Source organism: Phymastichus coffea, unplaced genomic scaffold, assembly GCF_024137745.1.
Source record: "Phymastichus coffea isolate CEN01 unplaced genomic scaffold, Cenicafe_Pcof_1.1 PCOF00013, whole genome shotgun sequence".
Classification (NCBI taxonomy): domain Eukaryota; kingdom Metazoa; phylum Arthropoda; class Insecta; order Hymenoptera; family Eulophidae; genus Phymastichus; species Phymastichus coffea.
This window is the reverse complement of record NW_026706824.1, coordinates 1-18,557: the sequence shown is the minus strand read 5'-3', so window position 1 is coordinate 18,557 and position 18,557 is coordinate 1. Positions and strand designations below refer to the sequence as shown.

General features: G+C 38.1%; 1 protein-coding gene across 1 annotated transcript; it reads right to left on the bottom strand.

Annotated features, from left to right (window-relative positions):
- Positions 1-221: 221 nt before the first annotated feature.
- Positions 222-10,997, bottom strand: LOC131673286 (uncharacterized). The gene is made up of 5 exons (XM_058951177.1): positions 10,298-10,997; positions 8,350-8,789; positions 8,119-8,263; positions 7,769-8,013; positions 222-572 (listed from the first exon to the last, which is right to left on the bottom strand). Exons 1-5 carry the CDS (start codon positions 10,995-10,997, stop codon positions 222-224), a joined length of 1,881 nt encoding a protein of 626 aa, XP_058807160.1.
- Positions 10,998-18,557: the final 7,560 nt, after the last annotated feature.

The following is an 18,557-nucleotide window of genomic DNA, read 5'->3' as shown; positions in this document are numbered from 1 at the left end:
CCAATGGACCTTGTGGACCACCGTTAAGGTATTGGTGCTTTCATTGAAGCGTGGGCGAGAGAGTTACATACAGGCTTTATTGTCGGAGAGTAGGGAACCAGCAGCCCATTAACGATAATTTTAAATAACATATCTAGGTCAATTCTGAAAACGTAGAGCTCACTGCCATGAATTATGATCTTAGTCTCGACCACGTTCAATCTGAGACCATTTACAGCCGCTCACTCCATAACCACGCCAGCGTCGTGCTGTGCCCTTGAGATGCGGTCGAGGATGTCGGGCGAAAAGCAATATATATAAATTTGCGTATCATCGGCGTATATTGTATCATTAGCGAAGCGGAGTAATCTTAAAAAGTCATTGATGAAAATAGCAAAAAGGTGAAGACCTAAAACGCTTTTCGGTGGGACCCCTGTAGAGGAGCTCAACCACCCGGAGACAACACCAATCTCGTCATCCAGCGCCTGTAGCCTATGGGCCAGGTAGTTGAAGAACCGCAGTAGCAGGTCGTCAAGAATGGTGTCAAAGGTCGTCAAGAAATCGAAGAGAAGCAGGATGGTGATATATCGTCTCTAAATGGCCAACCGAACATCATCGAGTAGGCCAAGTAGGGCTGATTCAGTGGAATGACCATCACGAAAGCCTGCCTGGTTTGTTGAGGCTGGAAAAACCCCGTAAGAAAGCGAACGATTGAAGAGTACTGTAGTGCGGCCCAAGAGAATGCGAGGCTAGAGAAAGGATGCTGAGAGAAAGGCCATCAGGGCCGGAGCCCCATGAACGTACTTCAGCAAGAACATCCTCCTCTACCTCTCTCCGGGTGACGGATTGGAGTGCAAATGGAAGGCTGGTAGCCAAAGTAACTTATAAGTTAAAAGTTAAAACTTAAAAGTTAACTTATAATCAGTTTTAGTCCCTATAAGCTGACAATAAAATAATCAACAAGATTTATTATTCAAAGTCTTGTGTAATTATTTTTTCAGAGGCATCATTACAAAATAAAAATGACAGTTTTATTAAATATTTGCAATGTATTTATATGCATTGCAAATATTTAATGATATTTACATTTTTATTTTATAATGATGCATCTGACAAAGTAATTATACTTTTTTGTGAGTATTTGTTTAAGAGGCATGATTATAAAATAAAAATGTCAATTCAAATAAATATTCACAATGCATATTAAAACATTGCAAGTCTTAAGAAAAACTGGTTCATTTTATTGTATGTCCATGCCTCTGAAACAAATAATTACACAAGAATTTAAATAATAAATCTTGTTGATTATTTTATTGTTAACTTATAATCAGTTTTAGTCCCTATAAGCTGACAATAAAATAATCAACAAGATTTATTATTTAAAGCCTTGTGTAATTATTTGTTTCAGAGGCATGGTTACACAATAAAATGAAACAGTTCTTTCAAGTCTTGCAATGTATTAATATGCATTGCAAATATTTAATGATATGTACATACTTTATTTTATAACCATGCTTCTGAAACAAATACTTACACAAGAGTTAAAATAATAAAACTTGTTGATTATTTTATTGTTAGCTTATAATCACTTTAGTTGCTATAAGCTGACAATAAAATAATCAACGAGCTTGATTATTTAAATTGTAATTATTTTTTCAGAGGCATCATTACAAAATAAAAATGACAGTATTATTAAATATTTGCAATGTATTTACATGCATTGCAAATATTTAATGATATTTACATTTTTATTTTATAATGATGCATCTGACAAAGTAATTACACTTTTGTGTGAGTATTTGTTTTAGAGGCATGATTATAAAATAAAAATGTCAATTCAAATAAATATTCACAATGCATATTAAAACATTGCAAGTCTTAAGAAAAACTGGTTCATTTTATTGTATATCCATGCCTCTGAAACAAATAATTACACAAGAATTTGAATAATAAATCTTGTTGATTATTTTATTGTTAACTTATAATCACTTTTAGTCCCTGTAAGCTGACAATAAAATAATCAACAAGATTTATTATTTAAAGTCTTGTGTAATTATTTGTTTCAGAGGCATGGTTATACAATAGAATGAAACAGTTCTTTCAAGTCTTGCAATGTATTAATATGCATTGCAAATATTTATTGATATGTACATATTTTATTTTATAACCATGCTTCTGAAACAAATACTTATACAACAGATAAAATAATGAACGAGCTTGAATATTTTAAATCTTGGCTACTTTACTTTTTCAGAGGCATGGTTAATTTTATTTTTAATAATGCCTGTGAAAAAATGAAACATACAAGAAATAAAATATTCAAACACAAACACAAACACAAACACAAACACAAACACAAACACAAACACAAACACAAACACAAACACAAACACAGTCACAATCACAATCACAATCACAATTTTATTTTGAATTACACACACTATAAATTAACAATAAAATAATCAACAAGCTTGATTATTTTAATTCTTGTATATTTAATTTTTTAAAGGCATGGTTAAAATTAAAATGAACCATGCCTCTAAAAATATTATATATACAAGAAATATAATAATCAAGCTTGTTGACTATTTTATTATTAGCCTTTCATTATTTCAAAAATCATAGCATGCAAACAATAACACTGTTAAGCAAGGGGGATATAATAAGACTAGTCTAGTATACTGGAGCTAAGCCTGTCTTCTGCTACTTAAAATTTTACTATAGTGTAACTACGTACGTAAATCTAGTAACTTAATTTTAAAAAATTTTGCGGAATATTTGTAATTATTAAACGCGAATATATAAATTAATTCAAGACGAATTTAATATTATATATATAATAATAAAAATTAAAAATATTTATTATAGAAAGATATAAGATTTGCATACTTACAATATATTGTGTATAATAAATTTTAATGAATCCTTATGATATTAAATTGCTATTTATGTTCTTCTTAAAACTGTATTATATTTTCTATATTTCTTTAATCAATTAGACTTTTTTATATCCGCTTATCACTTACAATATTATTACTTTATAACTGCTGTTTGTATTGTGTAAACTATTATTCGCATTTGAATTTTCAAACAACGGTTGCTATGTGTATGAACCCCGTATCGTTATATAAACATTTAATTATAATTCGAAAAAGTAAATAAGTAGTTCGTTTGTTCTTTGATTGATAAATAGTTTTTGACAATAATATTTATAAATTTATCTATGAAGTTTTAACTTATAAATTAATTGAAATAAAAATATGCATTGTTTGTCAAGCGCTCAATCTTGACCCATCTATCGCGCATGCTCATCATTATCTTATCATAAAAATGACAATTGTATTGTTATAGTTAAATCATTTGTATAAGGTCTATCTTACTTGGACGCTGTTAAATTTCTAATAAATTATAAGCTATCATAATTTAGTAGTTAAATTATTATAAATGACAACATATTGGGTAACTGGATTCACACCGCGATTTTATCCCGAGAGACTTCTAATGGGAAGTTACGAGTTTATGTAAATATGGCAACTATGAAAAATCATCTGCTAACTAGGTACATATTTTAATGAAATTAAACAACATAATAATCAAAACAAATAAATTGTATGGCCAATATTTATGATTAAACATTGAAGGAGAGTTATATACTTACCTTCTGTCTCCGAAGCTAGATAATTATTAGTAAAAAAAATAAATTTATAATATATATAATACATTCAATTTAAAATATGTATATACGTCAAATTGAAATAGAATATGACTTTTTTTTATAATAACAAGATATTATTGTTATATCAATGTATGACGAAAACAATAGTACAAATTCTGATATAAATTGGAAATTGTAAATATCAATAGGACTATAACAAATTCTTGTTGAGAATCATTTTATTTTTTATAATTTAAGTTTTATAATGAACGATTTTGATTGTTTATATAAGTAAAACCAACCCCGGGACTGCAATAATATATATAATTTATAAAGGTAGGTAATGTTCGTGGGCGGATGCCTGTCCTTGGATGAACTGACTCTTGGACTTGTGCTTCCGACAGGCGCAAAGCATGGATTGTTCCTCGGTGCTTTCGCTGTCAAAAACAATATTTATTTGCATTACTCTATTCACTGCAGCTATCAAAAATACTATCTGTCAAATTGTAAGCGTGAACATTTTTATCATGCCCGCTACGTCAGTGCAATATGACTCGCCCGACGAGTATATTTAAAATGTGAATTGTTGTAACGATACTTGACGTTTATTCGAAATAAATGAAACGGGGTTTTTAATCTTAAAAGGACACTGGAAACAAACTTGAATAAAACAACATACAAAGAGGTACATAATATCCTGGAGAAATACAGTATTCGTTCGATTTTTTGCAATAAAGAGAAAGAGTGGGACTAACCGTGTAGAATAACAAAACATTTGTGTATAATATAAGTATGCTATCATTTCACACAAAATCAACTATGTAGAATAAAAATTGATCGTGTAGAATAAAAAGTCATCGTGTAAAATAAAAAACTGTTCGTGTAGAATAAAACTGATTTATTCTGGTGTATAAATCAACCGTGTAGAATATTATTACTGGTAATCAAATCAGTACATGTCGAAACTTTAAACATAACTGTTGCGAAATAAAATTTTATTTTTCATTGTGTAGAATGAATTTATCTAGATTTTTAAAAACATTCGTTAAGTAGAATTAATAACAGGCTATGTCTAATAAAAGTTGACACATTTTGTGAATATTCATAAACGTGTACAATGTTCATGTTTTTCATCTGATATGATAATAACCAAATGTGACGTGTAGAATCTTTTACAATGTATGTATTTGAAAAAGTATGTGTAGAAAAATGAGTTATGTAAAATATTCGAAATTTCATTCGTGTAGAATATTAAATTGATTATGTACAAATAAACGTGTTCAAAATTCAACACTTTTGTAATCAAATAAACTTTGATTATGTATGATTTCTATATGTATAATATTTCAAATCAATACATTTTCAATTTCATTTTGTGTCGAATAGTTACGTGTAGGAAAATATTTAACTTTTTTTTTAATTTATATTTTATTTATCGTGTTCAATAAATAATTTTCGTGTTTAATAAATAAAGTCAAATAGTTTGGGTTTAATCAAATCGTGTAAAATTGTTATGTGTACAAACCGAACCCTGCCGTACTTAAGTAGATTAATTATTTAATTATATTAATTAATTATATTAAATTATATAATTAATTAATCAAGTGGATTAATTAATTAATTATATTAACATTTCATCATTTGATAATTTCAAATATCCAAAAATACTTCTTCCCATACAACGTTTTGAATAGAGTTATCATCATTTGAATTATTTTGAAGATGAATTTTTTCACGGTTTCGACATCTACTTAATGCAACATATAATTGACCATGTGAAAACAATGGTTTATCAATGTACAATCCTACTGAGTCAAAACTTTGTCCTTCCCTGCTATAAAAGTTCCATTGAAAACCATTGAAGAATTTCTGAATGGTTTTCAATCTTCGATCTGAACACTCCAAATGACCATTGAATATGATTCCTCATCCAACAAGAAATGTCAAGATATTAATTACTATTGGTTCCAATAATATAGATTACTATTGATTCCTAATCGAGATTAATCATTATCAATAGAAAAATATACTATTAAAGTAATGGTTTTCAATAGGATTCAATGAAATTTCTCATGTATGTTACCCAATCGATTTCAATGGTAAAATTCGTGGTCAAATCGAAGATTTGAAACCATTCGAATGCGATAATCAATTTGATTGAATTGATATCAATGGTTTGTTATTGCAACATTCAAGTCTCGTATCGTTGAATAATTTTCAATAGTTTTGAATATGAAAGTCCTAACATTTCAATAATATGGAATAGAAAATATCAATCTAATTGAATGGGTATTAATGGTCTTTTATCGCATGATCAACTTTTTTTCTGACGTTAGAAATGCTAGATATTTATGCAAAATGCGCAATTCATTTGAAATCCAATAATAATGTTCATGTCAATTTTTGTAATTTGTTTATGTACATAAAAAACCATTTATTTACAATTGAAAAAAAATCGAATACCCATTAAAAATTATATTCGAATATGTTTTTACTTAAAAACTATTAAAATTGATAAAAGTCTATTCAATCAAATCATATACGGAGTTTTTTCATTCATGACCTATATAAAATTATAATATCCAAAGCATAAGATACGATTCTTCAATTATAGTATTGAACAACTATTCAAATTTATAAAAAATCATTCAATTATGGAAATTTTTTCTTTCATCATCTAATGAAAAATTATAGAATAAAATTATATTTGATAAGGATGTAGAATGAAGGATTATTCAAAACTATACAAACAACTTCTCAATAGAATACGATTGAGTTTTACTTGCATTTACCAATCATTAGATTTCATTAAAAAATATTCAATTGAAAATATTTGAAATTTTTTTGTTTGCCTTTCATAAGAAATTATAGAATACTATACCTCATTGAATGCGATTGGGTTATTTTTATATTGACCAATCATTAAGATTAAAAAAAAAAATATTAAATGAAATATTGCTAAAGTTACAGTATTGCTTTTGCTCATATTGGCATATATGGAAAACCATTCTATAAAATATTATTGACCAACCGTGTAATTGGATAAAAATTAATATCCATATAATATGATTCAATAAAATATGATTGGACAATTATTGTATCGAAAAATTATTAAAATTCATAGAAAGATATACAATAAAATATCATTGATTAATTATTTTATTGAACTGTGATTGATATTCATTCAATGCAATTGGATAGATTATCATTGAAACCATTCCTATACAAAGTATTAGTCAGAAAGATTGAATTCTATTAAATTTAATGGTAAGTTTTACTATTAGTTATGCTTACCATGAAGTATTATTGAAAATCATTCAGTTTCAATCGTCATCGGAACATTGAACCATTCAGTTCATTGATTACCATTGAATATGAATGATCCCGAATAGGAATGAATGGAACTTTTTTAGCAGGGTTGTGCCTTATTAATTGTCATACAAAATGCTAAAAAGATAGGGAACTGTTTACGGTATAAAATAAATGGTAATGTAGAATTTTCTCCAGTGTTCAATGTTATTTTTGGTACAAAAACTTTCTTCCCCATATTTTCACCTGTTAATATTTGAACTTCAATATTATACTTATATAACTGTATAATTTTTAATCTAGTCCCATTACATAATCCTTCATGTATATTTAAATTTCTAATCAACATTACTGTTGCATTTATTTTCAAATCTAATTTATGTGGTGGGAGACCTTCTCTTACTTTATTTAATGTTTCTATAGGATATTTGAGATATATAGTATATTATGATCTGTTTGATCAACCCCTTTATGTGTAGCATAATCAATACTATAATAACTTTCAATTTTACCATTCAAATATTTTAAAATTTTAGTATTCAACTTATTAATATCATCATTATGAGCCGCTAAAATCACTCGGTCATACCAATGAGAAATATTAGAATTTCTATATATTTTTGAACAAACATTATCAGTTTTCATTTCTTTAGGTATTATGAAATTTTCAATTTTTCCTTCCCCAATATCCAATAGAAACTTAGCAAATTTTTCATTACTGCAACGCATATTTTTCTGTAATTTTAATATGGTAAACAAAGGCCATAAAGAAGAATGTTTTATAGTATTAATTATTATAGTGTTTTTGAATGAATATTTCATAACTGGTAAAATTTGTGTGAAATCTCCGCCTAACAAAACTAATTTTCCTCCAAATGGTTCTTCATTATCACATATATCACACAAAGTCTTATTAACGATTTCTAAAGCATTTTTTGGTATCATAGAAGCTTCATCCCAAATTATTAATTCAGCTTCTCGTAATTTTCTTTTATCACTATCATATTTCAAAAATACTGATTTGTCAGTTAAATCGAAAGGTAATCGAAACGTTCTATGACTCGTCATACCTTTAGGCAATAATACAGAAGCTATTCCGGTCCAAGCCATTGATAACGTTTTCCGTCCCATTGATAAATACTTATATATTATTGTTTTATATAAATGAGTTTTACCAGATCCCCCAGGTCCATCAATGAAAAATAATTTATTTTTACTCGTAAAAATTTCGTGATAGATTTTTTTTTGATCTTCATTGAGATCTTTAAATATTTTTTCAAATAATTTCTTACTTTCTGATCTTAAACATTGATCCTTCTCCTGTTCAACAGTACATACATTTTATGGTTTCGGCAAACCTAAACTGTCAAATTGGCTTGGAAATTTTCAGTTAATAAAAGATTTACAAAATAATTCCTCAATTGATATGGCATCATAATTGTACATGCTTCATCAAATGTATTATAAATTATTTTATCGTTATCTACTAACTCCATTGCAATAGCAACTTCTCTATAAGTTTTATAAATTTTTTTCTTGTAAGTTCGTAAATCCTTGAAAGAAGTTGCCCCTTTACTTCTATTTAATATTAGTTTCAAATGATATCTTTCAATATCTTTAGGATGTACGATCCCTATTCTGCCAATCGTTGGATATCGTTGTTTACGAACTCGTTTTACCCATTTTTTATCTCTAAAGTTAAAATATTTTGCAATATTAACATATTTAATTTTACGTGCAAAATCATTATTCTTATTTAATTCAAACCATGCTGTTAAAGTAGTCTCGAATTTTGACAAGGCTTCAATTTCTTTAGTTTCTTCAAAAACTATTTTTTGCTGATTTTCTGTATGAATCGTTCAACACTATGACTCCTACCACATAAAGGCAACCCACATAACATCCAAGCTGATTCCATCGCGCTTAAGTATTTTCCGTCAATAAATGTATCAATTTCATTATAAATTATTTTTTCGTCTTCATCATTTCCTAATTGATTATTACATTTTGGTTCATTTTGATAATTTTGTTTTTGCACCTTACATCGTGCTCTATCTCCTCCTTTGTGTATATAATCATAAATATATTTAACACTGTGACGTCGGGGTCACTCTCAGGTACGCTTGGAGCAAGCGTAAACTCAGGGTTGCTCTGATTTGGCTATCGTGTAACACACAAGCCGGGACGAGCAATATTGTTGCGTTGAGAAAACTGTATGCTAACGGGGAATGTAATAACCAAATGTTATTACGAACACACCAGACTCACGCTTAATGTGTTCTTAAGGGACTTTAATGGAAATTCACCAGACTCACGCTTAATGAATTTCCAAAAGAAAGGCGGATTACTTAAAGAAAGAAAAGGATAGCCAGGTTTAAGATTTTACTTACTTTTATTTTATCAATTTAGTTATTATTAATGTTGCGTTCTCTCTCTGCTCTTTGGCCTCTTTCTCTCTCTATATGCTCTGAATATACTTGGGTGATTTGATGCTTGCTCCGGGACTCGCTCACTGGTAAAAACTTCTTATTACGGACTTCCTGGTGCTGACTCCGCACTTACTCTATCTGAACTTGACTTCCTCTAACTTAACTGACTGAACTGAACTTAACTTGCTCTCCAGCCTTGTACAGAGCTTTTTATAAGCCGTGGGTGGTTGGGTGGAAATCCCTTTCCTCAGGCCCCTGAAGCGATAACGGCTAAATTTTGGGTTGGTGGGAAATTTTCTAATCATATCCAGAATTTCTTTATTGGTCTGTGGGCGTGAATTTTCAGAGAGAGAAAGGGCGGTCCCTTTTTAACTTGGGCCCTTTTCTCCAGAGATGGCTCTCGGAGTGCCACTTTTAAGAGCAAGAGTAACGCTTTAGCTTATAATTACTTATACATAATTGTACTAAACTTAATTAATCATGACGATACATAGTGACTATTATAAACATTCAGAAAAATATAAACCTTTTACGATTTATTATAAAATACATTATTGTTCTATTTATTGGTTATTCGGTGACAAAAAGATGCGCATTATAATAGCTTACAAAATTGATGAAAATCTATTTAATATTACGGATATTTTCTTAAAATCGGTGGGGAAAAAAAATAGATTGCATTTTTATGGTCCCCTTCCATTATCACCGTGATAACACTTTACGATGTATACGCGATGATCGTAGGCCCCTGTCAACACATACGTGTGGGACAAAGCAGGATAGAGCGTTGATTGTAAGCTTGAGTACGCAGGCTCGGGCCACTATCAAAGTTTATATTTCGAATGCGTTTTCATCGTGGGAAATCAGGAAGGTTCCCACTCCGTTCGTCATATTTAATAATTAAATATAAAAAAAACTAAGTTACGGCTAGCCGTCACAACACTTTCAATAGATGCACAATATTCAACGTTGATATGACATCTATATTTTCTTAATAAGAAAGCATTATATGGCACAACCATAGAATTATCAGTCTCTATAATTTTATCACTATATTGTGTTCGATATACATTATTATCAGTTACGTTATTACATCGTTTATATAATGGATATCCGTTATTTTGGAACGTCGTTACTTCTTGAAAATTTTTAGGATAATTTTTAGTACATTTTACTTTTCCTTTCTGAATACAAGGCGATGTTTCAGTATGTGGGCCATGTAATTGATGATCTAAAACTAATTTTCTCAAATTTTCATCTTTAGATATTTCAGCAGATATATGTTTATCTATCTGTTCAGGTGTTTTTAATTTATCATGCAGATGTAAAGTTACTAAAAGATGAGCATGAAACAATCCTCTTTTTTGAAATTCTATAGTATAAACCCATGCCTTTACCCTTCCAAATAAATTTTTATTTTCGATATCATCTAATAATGACAAAAATTTGGCATAAAATAATCGTACTGTTATAATTGGAATATCATTTGGTGTAGTACCAGGCGGAAAATTTTCTAAAACTGTTTGTAATTCTATCCATTTTGGATTACATGTCATTGTTTTGAATAAATCCGGTCTACCAACATGTCTCATTATAGCCATAGCATCTTGATAATGCTGCTGCATATACCGAGGACTACCAATATATGTTGATGGTAATATAAAAATATTTCCTAATTTTTCTTTAATTACAAAATTAATTGAATCATTTGCTGCACTATGTAAAACTTGATCTACAATCCCTTGATAAGTCTCTATACGCAATTTACTTTGATTATTTCTAAGCCAATTCATACGATTTGTTTCTACCATAACTGCAGCATGTAAAAAAAACTGCAGAGTTAATCTTCCACAAAATAATAGTGGATTACAGTTTTTTTCATAGGGTCGATAAGCTAACCTGTACAGGTAATATTGAAGCATTGTTAATTCACTGTTTTTTCCTTTTCTTATGTCATTTATATTTTCAGATTTCGCTATTTTCGCAATTTTTCCAAATTTTTTATGATAACCGATGCTCCATCCTAAATCACCTAGGCAAATCGGTGAAACAATGTGCAAAACTATTTTGGCGGTACTCCACACGTAACAGCTGAGACGTAACTGCTAATTTAAAAGATCGCGCGCCCCCTCTCTCTCTCTCAACTTAGAACTAACGCGCGAAAATCAGAATCGTGAACGGTTCGATTAATTGAATCGACTACCGTTGCAGCCCCCTCCAAGCCCTGACTACCCGGGCAGGACGAATACCCGCGATTCACTGCCATCAGGAATCTGAAAGTAATAAAGAAGGAAAGGAAACAAAATAACAACTCCCTTCTTTATTTCGGCTAATTTATTTGCCCTCCAGGGCCTACATCATTGTTTGGCTACACCTGGCGCGCGATGTTTCGGGTAGCGCCAGTGTGTAACCTTCTTCGGGCACCGCTAGGAGTTGGTCACCCCAGGCTCCCCACAGATGTAGCAGCCCCTCAGCTGCGACCGAGATTGAGCAGCCTCCCGACCTCGTGATGGCTGCTCAGCAGCCAGAGGGGACTGCTGGGCACTGACTCCCTGTGAGGCGGTGATGATCACGCCTCCCACCGTGACGGTCGCACGTCCATCCTTCGACCTGACCACGATGGTGGTATCAGGAGCCATGCGCCCGTCCACATGGACCGTGAGCGTCGATCCAGCGTCAGTAGCTCCCGGGGCTCTCTTCTCTTGAGCCGGCGCCGGAAGCGCTGCGGAGGACTCTTGTCCGTTATCCACCCGCAGCAGGGCCTCTCCGTAGGCCCTCTGACGCTGAGCCATCCCTGCCCACTCCCCGAGCAGTTCTTCTGCGCCCTGGCGGCTCAAAAAGCGTCTCCGGTGCTCCTGCACCTGAGACTGGAGTTCTTGAGCGAACCGCCAGGCACTCTCCACCTCGTTGATCCCCAGACGCACGTGTCTGAAGTCGTGGAGGAGAGTAGGCTGCTCAGGGATCCGGGGATGATTGCAGACCCAGTGCCCCACAGGTTTCCCTGGGTCCTGGGCATTGGCTCGCACTGTCCGACGTAAGGGTTATGCCGGACTTGAGGGTCTGCACCCCCTGGTCCACTGTAGACTTGGGACGTTCGACACTGTCCTGGTCCTCGGTCTGTGTCGAAGCGTCCCGAGAAGCCTTCTTCGGGGCGACCCACGACGAATCCGGGAGAACCTCTGCCACCGAGGCATTGCGCCGATCCCTTCGGGTGGTCCCTTCCAACTGGATCCTGGCGAAGTTCCGCAGATCTTCATTTAGCTGCGTCGCATCAGGGCCCAGTTGCAGATCTAACAACATCTGCGTGACCACCTCGAAGGTCTCCTCTTCGATGACGATTCTCCGGTCCATCTGAAACATCCAAAAAACAACAAATTTCGGATGAATCTCCCTGCGCGAAGAAAAAATCCTAATAATAGCCGTATCCCACCGAGTTATACGCTCCCTCGCGATTCTTTGTGGGAACGTCCTAGCCCTCGTCGGTTACCGCTCGGTTTTATCGGCCCAACCGTCCTTTGTACGACGGGCACGGTCTTCCGAGGCCTACCTCTACCTCTATTCGCCTTCACGGGAGAGTTGTTGCCCCTTGCTGGACCGGTGACCGTCTCTAGAACCTTTCGAGGTCGACCTCGACCTCTCTTAGTTGGGGCAGATACCGGTAAATCTGACGTCTCGGTGGGAACTTTATCTACGGCCGTGGGGGCTGCTAACTGGACCCGCTCGCTATCTGATAAATCCCCTCCCGGATTTTCGCGCGCATTCGCGGAATCGTTCGCATCCTCCGACGGCAGTTCTTCTGGCGGCTCGCGAGGTTTGATGACCTCCTCGCTTTCCCCATCCTCACCCGGACCGTAATATGGTTTAAGGTCTTTGGCATGGAAGAGCTCAGACAGGATCTCCAGCTGATCGCCTAGCCTGTACGTGTTGGAACCACAAACCTCTTCAATCACGTACGGACCGGCATATTTCGGCGCTAATTTAGCTGAAATACCTTGAGCAGCTGAAGATAGAATACTGTTCCTCTTCCAAACCCAATCTCCGACCTTAAACTCGGGTTGCCGTCTCTTCCGGTCATAATAAGCCGCCTGACGCGCAGCTTCCTCCTTTGACTTGGAGTTAGCTCTCTCCCACAAATTAGGAAGCTTCTCCATATGTTCGGCCCAATCTTCTACAGCCTGACCCTCCGAACATTCAAGGGCCTGCTGATCTTGGGTTCTTCTGAACGTCAAAGGAGGTACCGACTGACGCTCAAACATGAGCATCGCAGGACTATATCCGGTGACGCTATGAGTTGCCGAGTTCAACGCGAAGTTGAACTCTGACAGGTGTTCATCCCAGCTCTTATGATCACGGCTTACGTAAGACGTGATCATGGTCTTGAGTGTCCTGTTTACTCGCTCTGTGGGATTCGCTTGAGGATGATACACGGGAGTCAAAGCGCGCTGGATGCCGTTCATCTGCAGGTATGAATCGACCTCCTGATTCTTAAATTCGGTTCCATTATCCGACAAGAATACCTCTGGCGCACAAAACCTAGTGACGATCCTCTCGTGTAATTCCCTTGCGATTGTCTTCCCATTGGCCTTGCGTATCGCAACACACTCTACCCAGCGAGTAAACAAGTCTACAAACACTAAGATATACTCAAAACCTCGAGAGCTTTTGGGAAATGGACCAGTGATATCACCGGCCACCACCTGCCAGGGTCGTGATACTTGTCTACGACCCATCAGCCCGCAAGGTGCTCTTTGTTCCACCTTGCATTGCTGACATACCGGGCAACTCTTTACGTACTCCCTGACCTGATCATACATTTTAGGCCAGTAGTACAAGCGCCTAGCCCTGGAGAACGTACGCTCTCGTCCTTGATGTCCTGCAGTAGGAGCATCATGGACTTCCTGGAGCACCTGGTACCTTTTCTCCCTAGGCACCGCAAGCTTCCACGCTTCATCGTTGTCGATGGACCCTTCACCATCCTCATCAGGCTGATAATGATACAGTCTCCCTCCTACCACCTTCCATGTGGGGTGAGAGTGTGGGTCCTGGCATACTTCCTGGTATTGTTGCAAATACCAGGCGTCAGTGGTCTCCGGCCGACTATTTATAGCACTCACTTCAATCCCCTCCTCCTCATAGGCCCTAGATAAAGCGTCTGGCACCACATTGAGATCCCCTCTTCGATATTCGATATCGAAGACATTGCCTTGCAATGCTAGCGTCCATCGCGCTAATCTTCCCGTGGGATTTCTCATATTGTGGAGCCATTTCAGGCAACTATGATCAGTGATGACCTTGAAGTGATGCCCTTTAATATACGGCCGGAACTTTCCAATGGCTCATACCACTGCCAAGCACTCTTTTTCGGAACCCGTATAATTTCTCTCAGCACTGTTGAGTGATCGGCTGGCGTATTCTATTACACGCTCCTCTCCATCGACATCCTGTGCGAGAACTGCCCCGATCCCACTGTCACTAGCATCAGTTTGCAGTACAAACTGACCGTTCGGATCGGGTGATTACAGTATTGGGGCGGAAGTCATCGCCTCCTGCCATCTCGTGAAAGCTCGCCCTTGCTCCTCCTCCCAAGAGAAGCGTACATTCTTCTTTGTCAGGCGGTTTATAGGTTCAGCGATCATGGCAAAGTCGGGTATAAAACGTCTATACCACGAGGTCATTCCCATGAACCGCTTCACCTGTTTGACAGTCCGGGGTGTTGGATATTCTAATATCGGGCGTATTTTCTCGGGATCTGGTCTTACTCCGTCCTGGTTCACAAGAACTCCCAAGTACCTGACTTCCGTCTTATAGAAGTGACTTTTATCTTTGTTGATGGTTAGGCCCGCACCTATAATTCTTTTCAATACCCTTTCTAGGTGCCGCTTATGCTCCTCAAAGGACGACGAAACCACAATTACGTCGTCAAGGTAAGCAAAAGCGAATGGATCCATATCCGGGCCTATCACCTTGTCCATCAACCTCTGGAAGGTCGCTCCTGCATATGACAGTCCGAAGGGCATTCTCTTAAATTGAAAGTGCCCTAATCCAGGAACTGTAAACGCTGATATTGGACGCGATTCTTCCTTTAAGGGAATTTGATGGTACGCACTGCTCAAGTCCAAAGTAGATATGAACTTTGCATCCCTTATTCGTCTTAGGATGTCGTTCATATATGATAAAGGATAGGCATCAGGTTTGGTAATTGCATTTACCTTTTGATAATTCACACAAAACCTATATTTTCCATCTGCCTTCTTTACCATTACTACTGGACTTGACAATCCGCTGGTCGCTGGTTCGATAACATCCTTTTCCAGCATATCTTTGACCAGCGTGTGCATTTCCTCTCGCACTCTATCTGAGACTGGGTAGTACTTCTGTTTGATGGGTCGAACATTTCCAACATCTATTTCATGCTCAACCCCCACGGCAGAACCTAAACCTAAGCCCCGTCAGGAATCAATCTTCTGACGAGGTCTTCAATTTCTTCAAGCTGTGACTCCGTGGCTTCCCATAGTCCTACCGGTGCGAGAAATGCCGTACCATCAATTCCAGCCACTTCCATTGGTACTTTCACTTGGTCGTCCTTAAGCCATAATTCATCCTCATCGGGATCCCAAATTGCGCGGAACTCTCTTATAAAGTTCGCGCCTACATAGCAGTCATCTGTGAGCAGCGGCGTAATGGCGACTCTGATTGTCTTCGTGATTCCCCCTACTTCAAAAGGGAACATCACGTGACCAATTATAGGGCACGGGCGTCCATCAGCAAGCCTTGCATCGCCCGCCCTGGTCACATTCAACCCGAGTCCCATCTCCGAAGCCAATCTCAGCCCTAATTGACCCATGACCGTGGATGAGGCGCGGGTATCATAGAGTGCTCTAATTTTAAAGTCACCTATGTCTACCCGCAACCACCACCTGGTCTCATCCTCTGGGTCATATCCACGAGTCCCATCTTCGCCTCCTTTCATCGTGCTTTTCAGCGGCTTTTTTCCTTCCGCGGGCGCGACGACGGTGGGCTGGCTTCTACTCGTGGATCCCTTCGGCAGAGGAGCTTTTTGTGTGGAGGGGCTCTCCCTGGAGTCTTCCCTCTCCTCCACAACCTGTATGTGGCCATCTTGTCCTTTCAGGATAACCACTCCCCTATTCTGCCGAGGGCTGACATCGGGTTCAATTGCCTTCCGCTCTAATATACTGCTATTTCCTGGGCTCTCTTGATGCCCTCCCAGGACTTGTTTGGATCCCTGGGTCGCCGACAACTTGCTGTTTCCCATCGGCGACCCGTAGCGAGAGGTCGAATTTACTGGAGGCGCGAAGATGACCTCTTCTCTTCGCTCTCCTTGTCGTTTCCCTTGTTGCAATCTGGGCAGAACTTGCGGCTAAAACCCAGTTTGCCACAAGCGGAACACTGGAGAGGCTTAGTAAAGTCTATGTTCCGCCTCTGCCCTTCTCGCCGCTCGCCAGGAGACCTGGAAGAAGGAGAATTTTTCTTTCCTCCACGCCATCGGCTCTTACGCTGTTCTGGAGGGCTGCCTTGCTTGTCAGCGGCCAACTTGCGCAATATCCGCTCGATGCCCTTCAGACGTTCTTCCATCTTCTTATCAGAAGTGGAAGCTTGCGTAGCCGATATCGATGCTTGTTCGGTAGGCCTTCTGACGGGGTTCTCCACGCCTAGTCCGCTCTGCGGATCTCCCTCCTTCTTTGCACGCGCCTTCCCTTCGCTGGCCATTGCAGCGGTTTGGGATTTACTACCAGCCGTTCTTTTGCTCGGCTGGTAGGCGTGCTGAGGGAAGATCGTCGAGTTGGGGTCAGCGAATACACGTGGACGGCGACCATAAGATAAGGTGTTCTGTACCTCGGTCGCCCTCCTGTTGAATTCGCATATCGACGTCATCTCGCTCCGACGCAGCTGGATTTGGATGGTTGGAAGGAGGTTTGCATGGAGTAGGTCTAATAACCTCTCCAAGGGCATGGGCGGTTCTAGTCTATTGACAAGAGCCACCAGGTTGGACACGTAGTCTCGCACTAGTTCGTCCTCACCCTGGAACCGGTTCTGGGCTTCCTGCAACAGCCTTTGTTGCTGTTGCGTACTTGTGCCAAACCAATCCCGGGCGTCCGCGACGAACTCGTCATAACTGAGCCACTGGTACTTGTTGTTATCGTACCAGGTCCTCGCGTTACCTTCGAGGATCTCTGATACGGAACAATGCACTTCTTCGTCAGTTAGTCCTGCACCTACGCGCAGATCCTCCAACCTCGACAGAAACGTATCTACGCTCTGTGCCCTACTGCCCGCAAACCTCAATTTCCATCCGCGGACAATTTTCCCAACATCTCAGGTTGTGGAGAGCCCTGAGAATATCAGATATCCGGTGCCAGATGATCCGCTTTGACTCCTCTGTCGAACGGGTGCGGATCTCCCATAAACTTCCGAATCCTCTTCACCTCCTTTTCGTTGGAGGACTTCCGGTGTAGTGACGTCCCTTCTACTAGGTATTGGTCTTGGAGGAGCTGGTGTACTCCCCGGAATCCCCGAGTCGTAGTAACAGGTGTATGTGTCCTGAAAGTCCACATTACGTCCGGAGCGCGGTTGAACCGAGTCACGCTGAGAAGAACGGTTAGCACTGGCCATGTCATGCATTGCGTCTTCCAGCTCTCGAATTCGTATGCGCATGTCCTGCGCCTCGCGCTCCGCACACACCTGTAATCCCTGCAGAGTCTGAAGGGTTTCTAGGATTCGACCTACCAACTTTTGGTTATGGTCTATTCCCTCCTTCAGATACTCTATCTCTCGGAAGGCTTCACTCAAGGATAATTCTTCCTGAGGTTCCTTCCGAGTGCAGGATTCCTGCGACCTGGGGTCCGGATTGCTCCGTCTTCTCTCCTCCTTCTCCTGCTCTTGTGTGCTGAGGGCCTTCTGGATGAGTTCATCCTCTTCTTGGCGGCTGGCTTCACCCCCAGAGTCCTCATCCGGGCAGGTGAATGTCCTTGACATATCAGTCAATGATATTCCCCCCCTATTGATGATCCTGAGGGGATGGTCGCTGTTATCATCCGCGTTGGAGTTTTCCAACTCGTCACAGACTGTGTCGAGCCACGCTTGTCGGGATCGCCTCCTGCGCCCCGCTACCTCTTTGCTGTGCGTGGTCTCTTGAAAATCTGTGGCGGTGTACTCACCCAGCAACC

Bases quoted from the DNA above. Each gene is read 5' to 3' on its own strand.
- LOC131673286 (XM_058951177.1), bottom strand. From the start codon at position 10,997: ATGCAGCAGCATTATCAAGATGCTATGGCTATAATGAGACATGTTGGT. The intron at 8,264-8,349 runs GTAAATCTTTTA...ACTGTTGAACAG, and splicing joins ATCAATTGAGGAATTATTTT to GAGAAGGATCAATGTTTAAG. The intron at 573-7,768 runs GTTATGAAATAT...TTGGCCATTTAG, and splicing joins ATTTCACACAAATTTTACCA to AGACGATATATCACCATCCT.